General features: G+C 39.3%; 1 protein-coding gene, 1 non-coding gene and 1 pseudogene across 4 annotated transcripts; 2 read left to right on the top strand and 1 right to left on the bottom strand.

Annotated features, from left to right (window-relative positions):
- Window positions 1–518: 518 nt before the first annotated feature.
- Window positions 519–7,038, bottom strand: LOC101315137 (annotated as a pseudogene). The gene is made up of 5 exons (XR_184490.1): window positions 6,656–7,038; window positions 3,372–3,516; window positions 3,142–3,274; window positions 2,584–2,703; window positions 519–754 (listed from the first exon to the last, which is right to left on the bottom strand). The product of XR_184490.1 is annotated as a dual specificity protein phosphatase 1-like (transcript).
- Window positions 7,039–8,078: 1,040 nt separating this feature from the next.
- On the top strand, window positions 8,079–9,323 carry LOC101309248 (basic 7S globulin-like). The gene has a single exon (XM_004298121.1). The coding sequence runs from the start codon at window positions 8,079–8,081 to the stop codon at window positions 9,321–9,323; it is 1,245 nt and encodes a 414-aa protein (XP_004298169.1).
- A 7,737-nt stretch (window positions 9,324–17,060) lies between these two features.
- On the top strand, window positions 17,061–18,179 carry LOC101314842. 2 transcript variants are annotated; one of them, XR_184489.1, is made up of 3 exons: window positions 17,081–17,431; window positions 17,510–17,575; window positions 17,967–18,179. It is a non-coding gene; the product is annotated as an uncharacterized LOC101314842 (transcript). The 2 variants fall into 2 exon arrangements; XR_184488.1 differs by lacking the exon at window positions 17,967–18,179 and having other exon boundaries at window positions 17,061–17,431; window positions 17,510–17,816.
- The last annotated feature ends 86 nt before the right edge of the window (window positions 18,180–18,265 follow it).

Raw genomic sequence — 18,265 nt, 5'->3', positions numbered from 1 at the left:
TTGCTCACTAGTGCTGTACTGGCCACTTCTATTTTCGAGATACTAGTGATTAATTTTCTAAAATTTTGTATATTACCATTATTTTTCCGGTGACAGTGAATCTGACAGCTGCTCTCAGTAGAATGGGAGTTAACAGTCGTGCTCTTGGCGATGTAATGAACAGAGTTCGGAATAAGCATTATCAGATGAAAATGTTACCAGATGCATAAAAAATTTTCGGCAGTGATTCTGTTTTTGTTCTAGCATGATACTGATATGTTTGGACTAATTGGCGATGTATGTATCAGTTGGGCATGCACCTCAACGTTTGGAGCTGTACATGACTCCATGCGAAGCTGGGATTAACCATCCAAATCAATATTTCTCTGACAGTCGAATAATTATGAAGTCAAAGGTACATTAATGTTTTATAGATACCGAAAATAATCTATTTGGATCATAAATGCAAAAAAAATTGTTCTATAGTAGTTTGGCTCCAAAGAGTAGATGTTTTAGAAGCTACCATATTTGTGTTTTGGTTACAATTTTTTTTTCCTTTTCTTCCGAGTTTTGAGCAATGTTTGTTTACATTTTCATAATGTAATTTAAGCACCTACTGTACAGTGAAACCTGAAGAGACTTTTCAAAGTCTTGCAACTGTGAGATAAAACCAACATTTGGAGCCGCCTGTGGTCTTTTGCTCCTCACTTGTTCAAGAGCATGAGAAAGGCTAATGCCATGCTTTTTCATCAGATAGGACAAAACAATAGTGACACTGCGCAAATCAGAAAAACACTAATAAGCCAAGTTCTTTATGCTCCAAGGATACAAATTTATGATAATTCTAGGTACTAATATATATAAACAAGAAAAATGATGACTAATATCTGTATTCGCTAAACACTGCAAATCTCTATGGAAACACAATTATTTATTTATTTTTATTTGGGGAGGGGGGAGGGGAGGGGGGAAGGGGTATTGAAAACCCAGCAAAGGAACAAACTAGAACAGAACGGATAAGCCACCAACAGACCCAGGAGAAAGACGAAACGAATCCGCAAGTTGGGTGAGGGGCATCATCATACTGTAAAACATGAAGCAAAGAGGAAGGCGAGTTGACAATGAAGTTCAAGGGGCACGTTGGAGACGCAACAAGAAAACAAGAAGCAGATACTAACAAAGAAAGTGTTTTACTCAAGCAAGTGACAATTAGTCACTCAAAAAAAAAAAAAAAAAACCAAGTGACTGTTAGTGGATCAGCCTTTTTTAGGGAGATGGTCAGTTGAGATAGTACGACCAGCAGTGCTTAGTGTAGACGCTCCTCTAACTTATATTTTTATTTTTATTCCATGATTCTTGTACAAGATAAAATCACTCAATTCTTCACCTGTTGGTTTAACCAGTAACTGAAGTAGAACAAATTTCTGTTCAAGTTTTAAAAAACACAAATAAGCACTTTGATCTGGTCCAAAAAGTATGAACTGCAACTTGGAAAAGTCAGACTTTGTCTATTGCAGGAAAGGCAATGTTATTGCAAGCTGTTACTGCTATCTCTCAACATAGCAGGCAGATTATGGAATTTCTATGTCAATTTGCATTCAATTGGATAGGAATGATAATAAGCTTTTGGGTTTGGGGTTACACTTCTTAACAAAACCAATAATGGTTTTGGGTATAGACTAGGGCCACTACAAGGTAAAGATTGCATTTACACTGCTTGCCCTCTACTTAATGAAGTGTACAGCATGGTGTCCATATTATTCCTATCTTAATTCAAAATCACAGATTGGCAGAGGGGATTTTGTTTGATTGTGGCACGATAATTGACTTGGACACTTGGTTATAGCTTCATTCTTACTTTAATTAACTGCACTAAGATCAACTTCATTGCTTGGTCAGGGTACTTCATAGTACTGGGATTATGACTACTTGCTTCCTGATCCATTAATGCAACAGATATACGTGCTCATGCTTGCTTTACTAGTAGCAGAGCTAATACGTATTCCTAGTGGTAACTTCTCTGCAGAGTCTGATTATCTATCATTGTTCCACACTACTGATACTGGAAATGGGATTCCATTGGACAACTTCATCTTAGTCCTAAGGCGTTAATATTCTTGTGGGGCTGTTTTCAGGCTAATATCTTAATTCAGGCTCATAGATGCAGTAAAAAGATGCAAAGTAATCCAAAAAACACCGTGGGTTATATTCAGAATGGATTGAAACAAGTTGTCCTGAATCCACTAAACCTATGAGTCAATTCTCCATCCAATTGGCATGTTCCTCGACTCATTTTGAAGGTTGTATAAAGCAATACTCTCATCGAGGTTCAACCAAAGTTTGCTAAACCAAACTAAAAGTAACCTTATCCTCCAATCAACCTAGGTTAGTTTCATAGTTACGCATTTATTTTTGGAATTCATTAGAGTCATGGATGGTTAAACTAGAGTATTATATACAAAAACTTCGATAAGAAACAGATAAGTAGAATTACGTCACTTTCTATGCAACTAATTGACAGTGCTTGACATAACCGTGATATATCTCCACTATGAGTAAGAAGAAATCTGCAAACAATAATACAATAAGGGAGAGAAAAGTCACCTTCTTGATCTTCCCACAAAGCAATGAACCAACACACCGCCGCCAGATCCTTCGCTTCTTCAATATAGTTGAAACATTCATCAAAATGCTGTCGTAGGTTTGTGCATTCTGTGTCCGTAACTACCTCAATTTCAAAGAGCACCAAAAGATATATAAAAAATCAGTTCCATAACCTTGGATTGAAACAATTATTAAGATCAATCATATCTTATGTATGATTGTATGAATAGGTCAAAAGGTCAATGCCATGGACTACAAACTAAAGGCAGGTTGGTGAAACAGAACTTAATAAAGTGGGATGGAGGGTACTTCAAAATCAGTGTCAATGCAAAATAATAGAAGAGCAAACAGTCCCAGCTTTACTAAAGAATTGTTATATCATACAAGAAAACTGAGTGCATGAATCAAGAAGCTTGGAGACAATAAATTTAAGTAAATCATATGAAATACTAGATTCCAGATTAGAAAACTTTTTTTTTTTTTGGGAATGATTAGAAAACCTTAAACATATATAAACCTGAAAACCTTGTTCGCCATATCAAGGAAGCAGATTCTTACCATTCAATACCTTATACACAAAATCATTTGGATATTTAGGCGGCAAAGAATTAGCTACTGTCAAAATATGTGTCACGTTTAACTTTTTGAGTTCCTCGTTGTTTGCAGCTCCTATAGAACCCAAGAAGAGACCCTGGATAATGAAAAGAATGAAAACAAAGTATCAGCTGCAGCAAAAGAGAATGCATAGAGAATGGCGTAAATTGATTGTGAAATTAAAATTTAATAACCTCTTCAATCTGGCATGGCACATTGTCCCATGTAGAGTATCTGTCATTCAGAGATTGCAATACTTCTGGAGCTTGGTTCCTAAGGGAATCATCTGCCTGATTCATTGCTAACTCCAGAAACTTTCCACGCCCGTAAACTTATTCCCTTCAAGTAAAGAAACCAAATGACAAGGCAGCCTTTTCAACTTTGGACATATTATAAGCTCAAGTTTCACAATCTAATAGAGTGAGTCAAATTCACACAAAAAGGTATCCGAGGAAATAACTACTTATCAACAGGAACAAAGCAGGAAAACCGAAGATACAAAAAAATTACAAAAAGTTTCTAGTGGCTAGTTATACTAGAGTAAGTTCAATTGTATGTTGAACTTCACCATATGAATAAGAAAATTCTACCAGCTAATTATACTAGAGTAAGTTCAACTGTATGTTGAACTTAACCATATGATGAACAAGAAAAAATTGCTGAGGACATGCACCTGTATGATGACTATCAAGTACAACTATCTATGGTTTGTATAAGATTCTGGGTTTCTTAAGGTTTCTTAACTAATCGAGTACACAAAATGCTTAATCTACTAAACAATTCCCATAAATGAAGTTTTCTCTCATCAACGAGTTGGTGTTAGGCTTTGGAAGAGATTTGCATTCCCCATAGTAGTCAGATATCCAGGAGTTCCCATTTTCACTTCCACCAACTGTATTCCATTTCAGATCGGAACAAGCCCTCGTCAGTTGTAAATACTACCAACTACAAGAATGTTTTACTTCTTCCGTTGAACAACTCAGTTCATCAACCAACAAGATCCAATGAGACAGTTGAATATTATCTTTCTTCATTGTCACCTTACAATTCTTGTCCATTGATGAACAAATTAACTCCTAATCTTCTCTCTGGACTCGGCCATACTGTTAACATAGGGAGCTTTAAGATTAACTCCTTTTCTTAGCATTACCCTTGAAAGCTTTGCACCGCCACAAAGTGACTTTGCTGAGAAAACCCCAAGAAAAGATAGAGTAAGCATAAGAGAGGAAGATAACTATTCCATCTTCTCATGTTCATGAAACGAGCAATAACCATCTACTGAACATCATTTAAACAAAGCTTTTTGTTAATGATTCTGTGCATCAAACTGTTTGGTTTGATCCCACTATCAAGCAAAACAATAAAGACACTTCTGCACCTCCTCAGATCTTCTAACTAGTTTGAAGACACACCAAAAGGTCTATAGTAATCAATTTCTGTAACAGTTTGGCTTCATACAACTCTATCAATCAACTCATACTCCTCTTCAACTTGCTCCTCCGCAACAAAACCCTTAAATAAAGAACTTGTTGTGTTTTGGCTCGTTGATATAATTTGGAAATTAAGGATTCAGGTGGAAAATCTTAGTCCAGAAAGGAAAGAGGATTTTCTATAAGTTTTAGGAAAGTAATCTTTCAAGATCTGTTAGGATTTTGTCTGCTAGGTTTAGGAGTCCTAAAATCTTATTGTATCAGGGAGCTGCAGGGGGATTCTCTAAGTGTGAGACAGAAAACCTAGAGAGTCAAGAGTGATAGAGAGAAAAGAGATCTAGCAGGGAGTTGGGGATTAGCATAGGATTTCAATAAGTACTTGTAATCAAGTTGTTATTCTCCATAGTGCTAGTGATTCTCTCAAGAGAGATCACAAAGTGGACGTAGGCTAATTATAGCTGCCACTATAATTCCGCTGTGTTTGTTTCTGTGCTCATTTGTTTTATCTTTGCTTATATCGTAAAATCTGAGTAAAGATCCTAGGGCCTTAACCACTATAGAACTAACACGAGTAAGGAAACAACCACAAGCTTCTATCTGGTCCAAGATAAGATTTGAATCACAGACGTACAACATTAGGACTAAAATCCCCACTTTCGCTATCCAATTTCATTCAACTCTCTCTCCATATCTGCATGCCTAGAGAATCTATCAGGGAGCGGCGAGTACACCACAAAATTATGCAAACAACTATGTTATTTCATAAATTTATACGACTGACAAGCATCATCCAACAAAACCACATAACAAAATCCTTTCATCATTCAATGTATGTGATCAGAAAGTATAAAGATCCACCATACCCATCTCTTTCACCAAACTTTCAGCCACATCCAAATTACACTTATGACAAAATAACATTAAACACAACACTGTATTATTTATAACAACCTTAAAGCTTCGGTGCATGCGAACCAAATTCTGGCCTAAGAGCCGTCAAAGCTTTATCAGCAAGCTTCATCATATAAAAAGAACCTTAAATGTATTGAGATTAATAGAAAGCCTTTAAGTCTTCAACTCTATAAGCATCCAAAACAACAAAAGTCATACTTGGATTAGCCTAATCTTATACAACTCATGAACTTGGCTTAACATCAAAATAGCCGGGCTGAGTGGCGAATACCACCCATATGATAAACCAATAAATAATAAAATAAAAAAGGACCCTGAGATGCATTTGGAATTGGCCGAATTGGCTAGGATAGCATATGTTCAAAGCCTGACTTACAAATTTTGGCTATGGTTTCCTCTATCTCAGCAGCCTTTCACTGAAGTTGATTGTCAACTATCTCTGTGATACACAAGAGTACTGCAAGCTTGAGAGTTTGTGATTTTTAAAGCAGACTGATGAGAAGAGAAACTGAGACATTGATGAAAGGGCCCTGATACTGTAGTGCTGATTACTCAAAACTGTAACATTGACTACTACTTGAAATAACAACTTCACACAAAATAATCAAATTTCAAAAATAAATAAAGAAATAAAGTAAAAGAGACTCCAACATTGACTTAAAAGTTTCGCATCTTATCTGAAACTTGGTTGTAAACTTTAATGTGAGCCTAAAGACATTAGAAAATAACCATACAAGCAAGTCTGCACAACGTTGAAGCAGATTGAAGCAGCGTAAACACAACAGCACTTATATGGATTCGGTTTCAAGTGACCGAATTTGTCAAACATTACTATATCGAAACATGCCTACAAAATGTAAAACTCGCATACAAGTGAAGCAGCAAACATCAAGATCATCAAACATGAGCAATGTGAACAGTAATCAAACTCAAATATTCTCAAATTGCAAGGAAGAATAGTATCAGACAACAGCTCCTTAACAGACCTAGTTTCGGAACTCGAAAGTCCAACAAAGAACACTCATCCATGATCAAATATCAGTGCACCACCAATTTACATAATGTCAACGAAAAAGAAGATAACTTGCTGTCTAAAATCCAACGCGAACTTTGAACAGAGAAATGAGAAGGCTTACCGCTTGGCCTGGCCTCCGAGAGAATCGAAAAGCAAGCAAAACAAGTTTCAGATGTTCTTTGCTCGGAGAAAATCGGCGGTTGCCACTTTCCCACGGCGGGAGAGCTGAGACCAAAATTGGTTATATGCTGAGAGCCTCAGACTCTGAGAATCGAGTAAATTTGTGTGGAAAGTGGGATTACGAGAAACCCAAAAGTGTGAGGAGTACCAAAACCACCATATTTCGGCGAGGCTAGAGAATGACCAATCGAACCAAGAAAGAGATGCTGAGTTGCTGACAAAAAGAATCGGTAAAAACTTTCACATCTAGATAGATTTTAACTTCCAAGCAATAGCACATGAACTTTTACACAATTAATGATAAGGGTTCCTTGTTACAAGAGTCGAAACTGTAATTAAACTAGAAGTTGAAGAAAACTCTTCCCTTCTCATGAAGCAATGTAATCAGCCAACGGAATAGTATAAGTTGTCGAAAGTTGGTTCTTTATAATAATATGATACTTAAGCTACTGGTTAGAGGCCGTAAAAACCATAAACTCTACATAAGTTTTTTACACAAGTAAACAAGGAACCTGAATTTACAGCGTATTGAACTTAACTGTATGAACATCAACATTGTAGACTCAACAAGTAAGAATATCCCACGTCAGTTATTTGTAAACTTTGCTCACAAAAATGTACTCAGATAGCGCATAGATTAGGTAGATGCATGCTTTTGTTTCCTCCATTTCATGTGGACTGAGACTATGCCACAATAGTTGTCTCAGGTATATGTAACTGATGTAATTATCTATTATGTTATTGATGCAAAGACTCCATTCTAAAAAAAAAAAAAAACCTAACAAACATGGTAGACTCAGCAGAGACACATTTGAGCACGGGCTATGCTCGATCCCTAGTTTAGATTCTTAAAACTTCATTTGGTAAATAAGAGAGTAACGTTTGTTGAAGTGTAATGTACATGCATAACTCTTGTTAAAGTTTAATGGGTAGTGTATAAGCAAAGTAAAGAAGGCATGTAACCAACAACAAAAAAAAGTCAAGAAGGCAAGAAGGGTAATCTATATCTTTTTAGGTAGGGTGTGAACTGCTAGGATTTAATTGTTTTTTGAGCTTTTCTCCGAGTGGCTATTCTTAAGAATATCCCAGAGAATAGAAAAAATGTGCTGAAATTCAAACTCACATTCCTATCCAACATGATAAACATCGACCAAGTCATAGCCGGAATTGGACCACAAACCAACACCAAGTCTAGTCAGCCAAAGTCACAAAAATCCAGATCCCTTATCCATTCACATTATTCTTTCTTTTCCAGTCAATTCCTTCTTTAACGATCCTAAACCAACTGCGGCATCCCTCCGCATCATTCTTACCTACCAACTACCCTTCATCCTCTTCCTCCTCTCTCTCTCTGGTTTCCTTCCATGGCTGCTTTTCTGCATTTCCTTCTTCTTCTCTGCTCTTCTGTCCACAACTTCAACATATCTCAATCCAAACCTACTTACCCACAACCAAAAGGTGCAATCTCTCATGTCACCAAAGACATATCAACCCTCCAGTACGTGATCCAGATCCACCACGGCACCCCACTCCACCCCACCAACCTCGTAATCGACCTCGGCGGCCCTTCCCTCTGGCTCGGCTGCTCTTCCGATTCCGGGTCTTCATCTTCCAAAACTTTGATCCCTCAGAGCTCTATCAAATGCTTATCAGCAAACCCAAACACCCAAAACAGCAAGTCCACCAAGTGTGAGACTTTCCCACAAAACAGGGTTACCCTAATGGCCACACTAGGAGATCTAGCACAAGACATCATAGCTCTTCCGGTCGTTGATGGGTCCGAAACGGAGCCAATCACTTCCCATTTCTTATTTTCATGTGCACCCAAATTGCTTCTGAAAGGCCTAGCAACTGGTGCCAGAGGAATGTTAGGCCTCGGAAGGACCCGGGTTTCGGTGGCGTCGCAGATTGCTGCAGCATTCGGCTCCAAACCGCAGTTCATCCTCTGCCTGTCTCCATTAAACGGGGTCGTTTTACACGACAGTGGGCGGTATCGTTCTTCTTTTGTCTCTGGTGTTTCAGACTCATTCACATACACTCCCCTGGTTACTGAAGTTGACTCACCACATGAGTATTTCATCCACTTGAAGTCGATCAGAGTCAACGGGAAGCAATTGGCTCTGAATTACAAAGAGGGTCTTGGAGGGATTAAGCTAAGCACAATTGTTCCCTACTCTACAATGGAGCGCTCGGTCTATGCTGTCTTTGTCAGAGCTTTTGAGCAAGCTGCTATGGCTATGAACATGACCAGGGTGGCTTCAGTGGCACCATTTGGACTGTGTTTTGGTTCCAAAAACATCGACGGCAGCACTCGGGTTGGTTCGAGAGTGCCTGTTGTTGATTTGGGGCTGCAGAGTGAGATGGTGAAGTGGAGACTTCACGGTAGGAACTCCATGGTTCAAGTGAGCGATGAAGTTATGTGTTTGGGGTTCTTGGACGGTGGTTTGGAGCAGAAGACGTCAATTGTGTTAGGGGGTCATCAGTTAGAGGATACCCTGTTACATTTTGATTTGGGTGCTTCTATGCTAGGATTTAGTTCTTCCAAGTTGATGGATCAGAATACTTGCTCTGATCTGGGACTGGGTTTTGGGTTTAAAGATTCAATGTAACATATATGTGTAAAAGAGATTTGTTTGTTTCATTTTTGGTAAAAACAGGATTCATATTATGCTATACGAAGTTTTTCAGATTCAGAACATAACATCTAGATGACTCGTTGTAGGTACATGGGATTTAGAGACAAGTTGCCGCCCTTGAAGTCTAGTATTGGTCTCTGGTTTCCTCCCCGTGCATAATGAATTGAACCATTGTCAAAACTCAAAACTCAACACCAAAAGACTCCACCTTGTTTTGTCAAACACATCAAGAGTTGAGAGGCTATATATGGGTGAAGAACTAACTTGGCCTTTTCCATAATTAGCAAGGCTTCCAGGATTCATTGCCTTGTGATCATATACTCGGTAGCAGGTACTAGTGATGATCTGTTCTTCTCTTGTCAAAGCAGCTTTCAGACACAATGCTCTGGTTCTTCCAGTAGCAAAAGACTTTCGACTCTTCAGTACATTACAATCATCAAGCAAAGAACCCCTTTTGTGTTCTTTTGAGCAAGCCTATGTCTCATCTACCTACAAGCCTATCCCTTCCATCACAGCTCCATGTAAACTTAGAAACTCTATCAGTTATGCTACATAACTACAGAGTGCAACTCCTCTGCTAAAGCCAGGCTGCTACAATAACACGTGGTCTCTTCCTTCGACGCAGAGTGACTGGCCTAGCCACAGACGGGGGGACGCTTACCATTTATCAGGGTGTTCAATACCTCCATTCCACAGATGGGTAAAACATTACTACCCTTGTTTCTTTGCCCAATCTCCTCTCCACTAGTTCTTCCACATTTCATTCAAGGACTTGCAAGTGGTGTGAAGGGATAGCTGGCCTTGGCAGCAGTAAAATTGGACTTACTTCTCTATTTGCTACTGCCTTTAGTTTCCATAGAAAATTCATCATTTGCTTGTAGCTGTTGCGCTCAGACCAAATAACAGTGGCAATAACAGAGAGTAACAGCAGCAACTAACAGAGTAAAAGCAGCCACTAACAGCGACTAACAGATGAACAAGAGATTACTGCGGTGAATATCCCACAGATCAAATCTATGCAAGAACAGAGAACAAAAGAGAACACAAAGGATTTAACGTGGTTCGGCAATAGCCTACGTCCACGGAGCAACAGGGAGAATGAAATCCACTAACAACAAGGGTTTACAAAGTGACACAACAGCTCTGTTATCACAGCAGCTCTCAAATAATGTTTTTCGGCAGCAGAACAACAACTACACTCTTGTTCGGGAGAAACCCTATTACTACCTTTATAAAGCCTCAAGACGGCTTTTACAAAACAACCCTTAATCCAATACAAGATTAACATAGACAAAATGAGCCACTAAACAACAATCTCCACCTTGGCGAGATTTGCAGACTTCATAACAGCAGCTGCACTCACTGAGCCTTCATACCCTGCAGTACCAACAAACCAAGCTCCCTGCTGCTCAATCAACTTCTTCAAACATTTACAATATTAGCCAAGTCCAAACAATGTTCAAACTTGGCAGCACCAACAACTTTTGTCAACATATCAGCTGGGTTGTCTGCAGTAGGTATCTTCTGTAGAGAAATCTTCTTCGTTTCAACAATGTCACGCACATAATGAAATCTAACATCTATGTGCTTAGTTCTTGCATGATACACCTGATATTTAGCCAAGTAAATGGCACTTTGGCTATCACAATGAACCTCCACCTTCTTTTGACAAATGCCTAACTCATTTATGAGTCCCCGCAGCCATAAAGCTTCTTTAAATCCTTCTGCTACAGCCATGTATTCAGCCTCTATGGTTGACAAGGCTATTGTATCTTGCAACACAGATCTCCAACTTATAGGCCCCTTGGCCATGGTGTACAAATAGCCTGTAGTAGATCTTCTTTTATCCAAATCACCAGCATAGTCAGAATCAATATAACCAACAACAAATTTTCCAATCCTAGCAGTGTTTCTCTCAAAACATAAACCCACATCTCTAGCCCCATGTAGGTACTTCAATATCCATTTAGCAGCATTCCAAACTTTACCTGGATTATGTATATAACGACTAACCAAACCAACCGCATGAGCAATATCCGGTCTAGAACAGACCATAGCATACATCAGGCCACCAACCAAATTAGCATATGGAATATTTTTCATATACTGCTTCTCTTCTTCAGTTTTGGGACATTGTAAAGCACTGAGTTTGAAATGATGACTAGCCAAAGGAGTACTTACAGCTCTTGTTGAACCATGAACTCCAAATTTCTGCAGCAACTTTTCCAAATATTGCTTCTGTGTTAACCAAACCAGACATTTTTCTCTACTGCGGGTGATCTCCATTCCAAGTATCTTCCTTGCTTCACCAAGGTCCTTCATTTCAAACTCCTTCATCTGCTCTTTCAACTTTTCAATCTCCTTCATATTCTTTGAAGCAATTAACATGTCATCTACATATATTGAAAAGTAGATGAAAGATCCATCTTGCAGCTTCTTGAAATAAACACAGTGATCATATTTACTGCGGGAGTACCTCTTTCTGCTCATAAAATCATGAAATCTCAAATACCACTGCCACGGGAATTGCTTCAAACCATACAGTGACTTGTGCAATCTGCATACCAATTCCTCCTTTTCATTCACTTGAAATCCATCCGGCTGAGACATGTATATCTCTTCATCTAAGTCACCATGTAAGAATGCAGTCTTCACATCAAGTTGCATCAATTCAAGGTCAAATTGTGCAACCAAAGCCAACAACACCCGAATAGAACAATGCTTCACCACAGGAGAAAAAATCTCGTTATAGTCTACACCTTCCTTCTGTGAATATCCCTTTGCTACCAGCCTCGCTTTATATCTTATGCCTCCTTGATTATCAACACCTTCCTTCTTGGCATTTGCAACCAATAGCTCTTTTACCTTTAGGCAATTGAACTAAATCCCATGTCCTGTTCTTCATAAGAGAATTCATCTCTTCCTTCATTGCTCCATTCCATTCTCCACTTTCAGGACTAGCTACAGCTTCCTTGAAGCTTGATGGGATCTTAACAGTGATAACAGGATAGGCATAAGCAACACAATCTTCAAATCTTGCAGGCTTTTTGATTGTTCTCTTTTCTCTTCTCACCGCAATAGGCTGCTGTTCAGGGACAATAGGAGCCACATCATCATCTTGGACATGCAGCTGTTCACCATTCACTTCTTCATGTTCTTCTTCAATTTGAGGCCCTTGAGTCAGTTGTTGAGACTTGGAAGCTTGAGAAACTACTTTGTCAAGCTCCACCTGTTGAACATCTCTCCCATTCTCCCGCGGTGATCCAACATTAGCCTTTTTTCTGTTGTTAAGCATACTAGCTTCATCAGATGTGACATCTCTGCTAATCACATGCTTCTTCAACTTTGGGCACCACAACCTGAAACCTTTGACACCACTACTAAAACCAACAAATATAGCCTTCTTGGCTCTTGGATCAAGTTTAGTTTCAGTTACACGAAAATAAGCAGGACAACCAAATATGTGCAAATAATCATAATCTTCTGTTGGTTTTCGAATCCATACCTCAATGGGAGTTTTACCTCCAATTGCTGCAGATGGTAAGCGATTCACGAGGTGACAAGCATAGTTGATAGCTTCTGCCCAAAATGATTTGCTCAAGCCGGATTGAGCCAACATGCACCTCACTTTCTCCAACAAAGTTCTGTTCAACCTCTCAGCAACCCCATTCTGCTGCGGGGTTCCGGGTACAGTGAAATGCCTGACTATGCCTTATTCTTTGCACACTTTGAGGAAAGGATCAGATTTATACTCTCCACCATTATCTAACCTCAAAACTTTGATTTTCTTCCCTGTTTGGTTTTCTACCATATTCTTCCAATTCAAGAAAATACTCAACACCTCATATTTGTGCTTCATTGTATAGACCCATGATCTTCTAGAGTAGTCATCAACAAATGTCACAAACCAATGCTTACCACTCTTAGAGGCTGTTTCTGTACGTCCCCAAACATCAGAGTGCACATAATCAAGAATTCCTTTAGTTTGATGCACTGCGGTGCCAAACTTCACTCTTGTCTGCTTGCCTAAAACATAATGCTCACAGAAGTCGAGCTTGTAAGTTTTTGCTCCTTTCAATAGGCCTTGTTTCACCAATCCTTGAAGAGCTTTTTCTCCCGCGTGCGTCTCATATGCCACAGCTTGGTATCATCAGAATCAGTACATTCTTTCACAGCAGCAACACTACTAATTACTGTTTCTCCCTGCAGCAAGTACAAATTGCCATGTCTGTTTGCTTTCATCACTACAAAAGCTCCTTTTGATACTTTAGTAACACCATTCTCCATAACAATTCTATATCCACTTGCTTCTAAGACTCCCAAAGAGATTAAGTTATGTCCAAGCATAGGAACATACCATACATTGGTTAGTTTTCTAACCGCACCATCATGGAGCCTCAACTTGATTGTCCCAATTCCCTTTCTATCATGTGGATAGTCATCACCCATGAACACACTTCCGCTAACACTTGTATCTAATGTTGCAAACCAATCTCTATTGCGGCACATATGTTGAGAACAACCATTATCCATGAGCCATGAATCAGGATCAGCAGACGCAACACAACTAGTTCCTTGGACATTGAGAACAAAATTAGACTCGTCCTCACTAAATGCCACATTGGCATGAGTGCCTTTGTTCTTGTTTTTCAACTTCGGGCAGTCCTTCCAATGTCCTTACTCATGACAAAATGCACATTCATCTCTCCCCAAACTTCTTCTGTTTTTGGAGTTTCCTCTTGGACGAGAATGAAATTTTTTTTTACCGCCGTAATTTTTCCTTTCAACTGCCTTGCCTCTAACAACCAAACAATCTGAGGTAGATGCAGTGCTCTGCTTATCGGCATGTCTAATTTCATAATTCGTCAGAGCATTAGAGACTTCCTCAAACTTAATAGTCTCTTTACCATGAAGAAGAGTAGTTACCAAATGTTCATATGAATCTGGCAGAGAATTCACTAACAACATAGCTTTATCTTCATCTTTAATTTTTTCATCTAGATTCAACAAATCGGCAACCAATTTATTAAAAGCATCAAGATGGTGAATCATCTTCGTACCTTCTTTGTACTTGAAATTGAACAGCCTCCTCTTCAAATGCAGACGATTCTCAGCACTTTTCGTCATGTATTTGTCTTCTAACTTCTGCCACAGCTTTTTTGCAGTTGTTTCCCGCATCACATCGAACTTTTGCTGCTTCGCCAAACATAAGCGAATCGTAGAGCAAGCCATCTTATTTATCTTCTGCCAATCTTTATCTGACATACCCTCGGGCCTATCTTCTAAAGCCATATCCAAATCTTGTTGAGCTAACACATCTTTCACTTCACACTGCCACATCCCAAAGTTGTTTGTACCATCGAATTTCTCCACCTCGAACTTTGCATTCTGAACTGTGGTTCTTGTAAATCTCTCTGCATCTCCATGTTCATCACCCATCTTCTCAAATCAGAGTCGCAACTGGCTCTGATACCAGTTGTTGCGCTCAGACCAAATAACAGCGGCAATAACAGAGAGTAACAGTGGCAACTAACAGCGACTAACATATGAACAAGAGATTACTGCGGTGAATATCCCGCAGATCAAATCTATGCAAGAACAGAGAACAAAAGACAACACAAAGGATTTAACGTGGTTTGGCAATAGCCTACGTCCACGGAGCAACAAGGAGAATGAAATCCTCTAACAACAAGGGTTTACAAAGTGACACAACAGCTCTGTTATCACAGCAGCTCTCAAATAGTGTTTTTCGGCAGCAGAACAACAACCACACTCTTGTTCGGGAGAAACCCTATTACTACCTTTATAAAGCCTTAAGATGGCTTTTACAAAACAACCCTTAATCCAATACAAGATTAACATAGACAAAAGGGAAAATTGTCCAAACAATGTCTCACCTTTTACAGAAGCTAAACTTTGGTATCTCAACTTTGAAAAATTTCAAAACAGTATCTCACGTTCTTAACCCAACCGTTAGCTCTGTTAAAAAAACTAACAAGTGAAGGTTACTTTTGTCTTTTCATGTCTAAATATATTCTTCTATTTTTTCTATTTTTCTATTTTTCTGCTTTTACTTTTTACTCTTTCTTCTTCTTCTTTCTATTTTTCTGCTTTTACTTTTACTCTTCTTCTTCTTTCTTCACTCTCGATTTCTCTTCCTCTCTCTAAAACCAGAAAGACTCTCACTCACATTTAACCTCACCCATCTTCTTTTCAATGGCGCCCAATCACGTACCACCACCCACCACCTTCTCTCTTCCATCTCCTCATCATTGATTCACTGCCGCCCCCCCTCCTCCTCCTCAGTCACCGCTGACCCCTCCACCTCACTCCCAATCTCCACACCACTGCCATCACCCTCACCTCCACCTCCTTCACCGTCGTTGCCTCCACCTCCTTCACCGTCACCGCCTCTACCTCCACCTCCATCACCACGCCACCTCCACCTCTTTCACCATCACTACCACCGCCACCTCCACCTTTTTATCCATCGCCGCTACCTCCAGTAGCAAGAGCAACGACGCAGTAGATGAACAACATCAACGACGCTCTGATCAGCATAACAACTCTTGTAGGAGCTCAATCGAGAACAATCCCAACCACCACTTTCCAATCCCTATCAGAAACCTGATGAGATATCACAGAGAAAATACAAACAACATTCGCCGGAACAGATCGCCATCACCCACTTCCCAAAACTGGTCAAAGAGAGAGAGCTATAGACAAAATTATCACTTTTTTTTATAATAATGAAAACAAAAAGTAAAGGTTACATTGGTCATTTCTTGACCAAAACATAACTGTCGTTAGTCTTTTTAACAGATTTAACGGCTTCAGATACGAATCTTAGGTCGGGTTAAGAACATGAGATACCGTTCTGAAGTTTTTAAAAGTTGAGATACCAAAATTTAGCTTCTATAAAAGGTGAGACATTGTTTGGACAATTTTCCCTAGACAAAATGAGCCACTAAACAACAGTAGCATCCTTTCAAGATGGTACTTATATTTTTCTCCCTTGATCTCTCTAAGTCTCTGGCTTTCACTCCATTGATCCTAAACCCGATGCCATGAAACCTGTAGGTGCTTATTTCATAGGCCATCCTAAATTCCTAATGCATACTTCATTAACGTAAAGTTGATAAAAAAACAACGAAAAGCTGGTTCAGCTAAATTCTTCATTGCTAAACATTGACAATGAAGGCAATGGTGGCACACAGTTTAGCATTGGCAATACTTGCACAATCTTGAAGACCAAATCTACAATGCTGTGGTTAATGCATTTGTCAAAGAGCTTGTGCACATACCAAGAGTGACATCTGTAGCACCTTTCACAGCATGCTTCGACTCAAAGAAGAAGGGTGTTATACGGTTGGGTTGGGCTGTACTTACCATTTGTGTTGCAGAGCGAGAGTATACACTGGAGGGTGTTTGGTGCAAACTTAATGGTGGAGGTGAGCAAGGACATGTTGTGCCCGAGATTTGTGGATTGGGGCATAGAAGGGTGATTGGAGGGCACCAATTGGAGGACAAGCTCCTGCAGTTTGACATCAGGGAGCCGGTTAGAATACACCGGGAGTATTCTCACCAGACGGCGCCGTCCAAGCGCCGGAGTAAAAAACGAAATAATGACCAAGGGGCAGGTTGTCAATTCCGTGGTAAAAAGACGCAGAAACGAGGAGAAATAAGGAGATGAAAGTGAGGGTTTAGACCATACCAAAAAAAAAAAGTGTGGGTTTAGAGGCACGATATGAGATCGAATGAGAGGTGAGGCGAGAGAAAAGAGTCTGTATCAGGTTGAAACCTTTCTTCAATTCCTGGGTGTTGAAGCCCGGATTCAATCGGGTGGGTAATTCTCAGATCAAATCTCCTCCTCGGTTTCTGAGCTGAGGAATTGAGTCCATGTTCATTTGTTGCTCCTGATAACTTTTTTGAATTTCAATTTTCATTTCTTGGAGTATCTGGGATTGGGACTGGTAAGGTTTTTGTTGGTTATAAATATGATAGCCTTGTTGACTCGCTCCCGTTTCTACGGTGACGGAAAGGGCAAGGTTCTCAGCGAGGAGGAATGCGCTGCTGAGAACGTACGTACCCCAATTCGCCTTTGTTTTATTCTTTCGATCTGTCTTGGAATTAATTTCAGGGTTTGTTTTTTTCTGAAGAAAATGGAGAGAGAGAGGCTGGAGAAGCTGAAGCAGAAGGCTGCCAAACAAAGTAATTGCTGATAAGTTACGGATTCTTACAATTGATTACTTTTCCAGCTCTGCAGCTCTCTTTGGTCTTTGCTATTATGAATAATCATAATTGAGTTTACATGAAATTGTGGAATCTTATGTCTGTCTGGAAAGACAGATGATGGGAACAAGGGACCTTGCACTGGGTAGGAGTTTAGATTTTTCTGACTTTTGGTTCAATTTAGACTTGATGGGGTTAATTTACCTAAACTTTCTTTATTTTTGGTCTCCCAAATTAACAAGCTTTGCACAAGTCAGGATCTTAATCTGTTTATGATTTTTGTGGTTTATATATAGGGAAACTCTGTGATCACTTTTGGTTGCCATTGTAGAATTGAAGCTTGAATTTCAGAATGATGATTTTTGTTCATATCATGATTTGCAGATATGCTACCTGGTTTATAGCTAGGACAGGAGAAAATGTCAAAAATTGATCCATCCTCCTTCTTGATACTTATGCAAGATGAAGAGGTGGGTTGGTAGTTTGGTACTAGTATTTATAAAACTTGCATGTTCTGGCAATTTAGAGTAGATTTACCTCTACAAGTTGCCAATGAAATGGAGGTGAAAATGTGTAAGTTTAAATATAGTTAGCTATATTGTATGCCTTGAAATTGATTAGTTTTAATAAGAATTAATTACTGGTCACTCCATTAACTTTCATGCGTTCAACAGTTTACTCCT

This window comes from Fragaria vesca, linkage group LG4, assembly GCF_000184155.1.
Source record: "Fragaria vesca subsp. vesca linkage group LG4, FraVesHawaii_1.0, whole genome shotgun sequence".
Lineage (NCBI taxonomy): Eukaryota > Viridiplantae > Streptophyta > Magnoliopsida > Rosales > Rosaceae > Fragaria > Fragaria vesca.
This window is presented reverse-complemented; position numbering and strand designations above follow the sequence as displayed.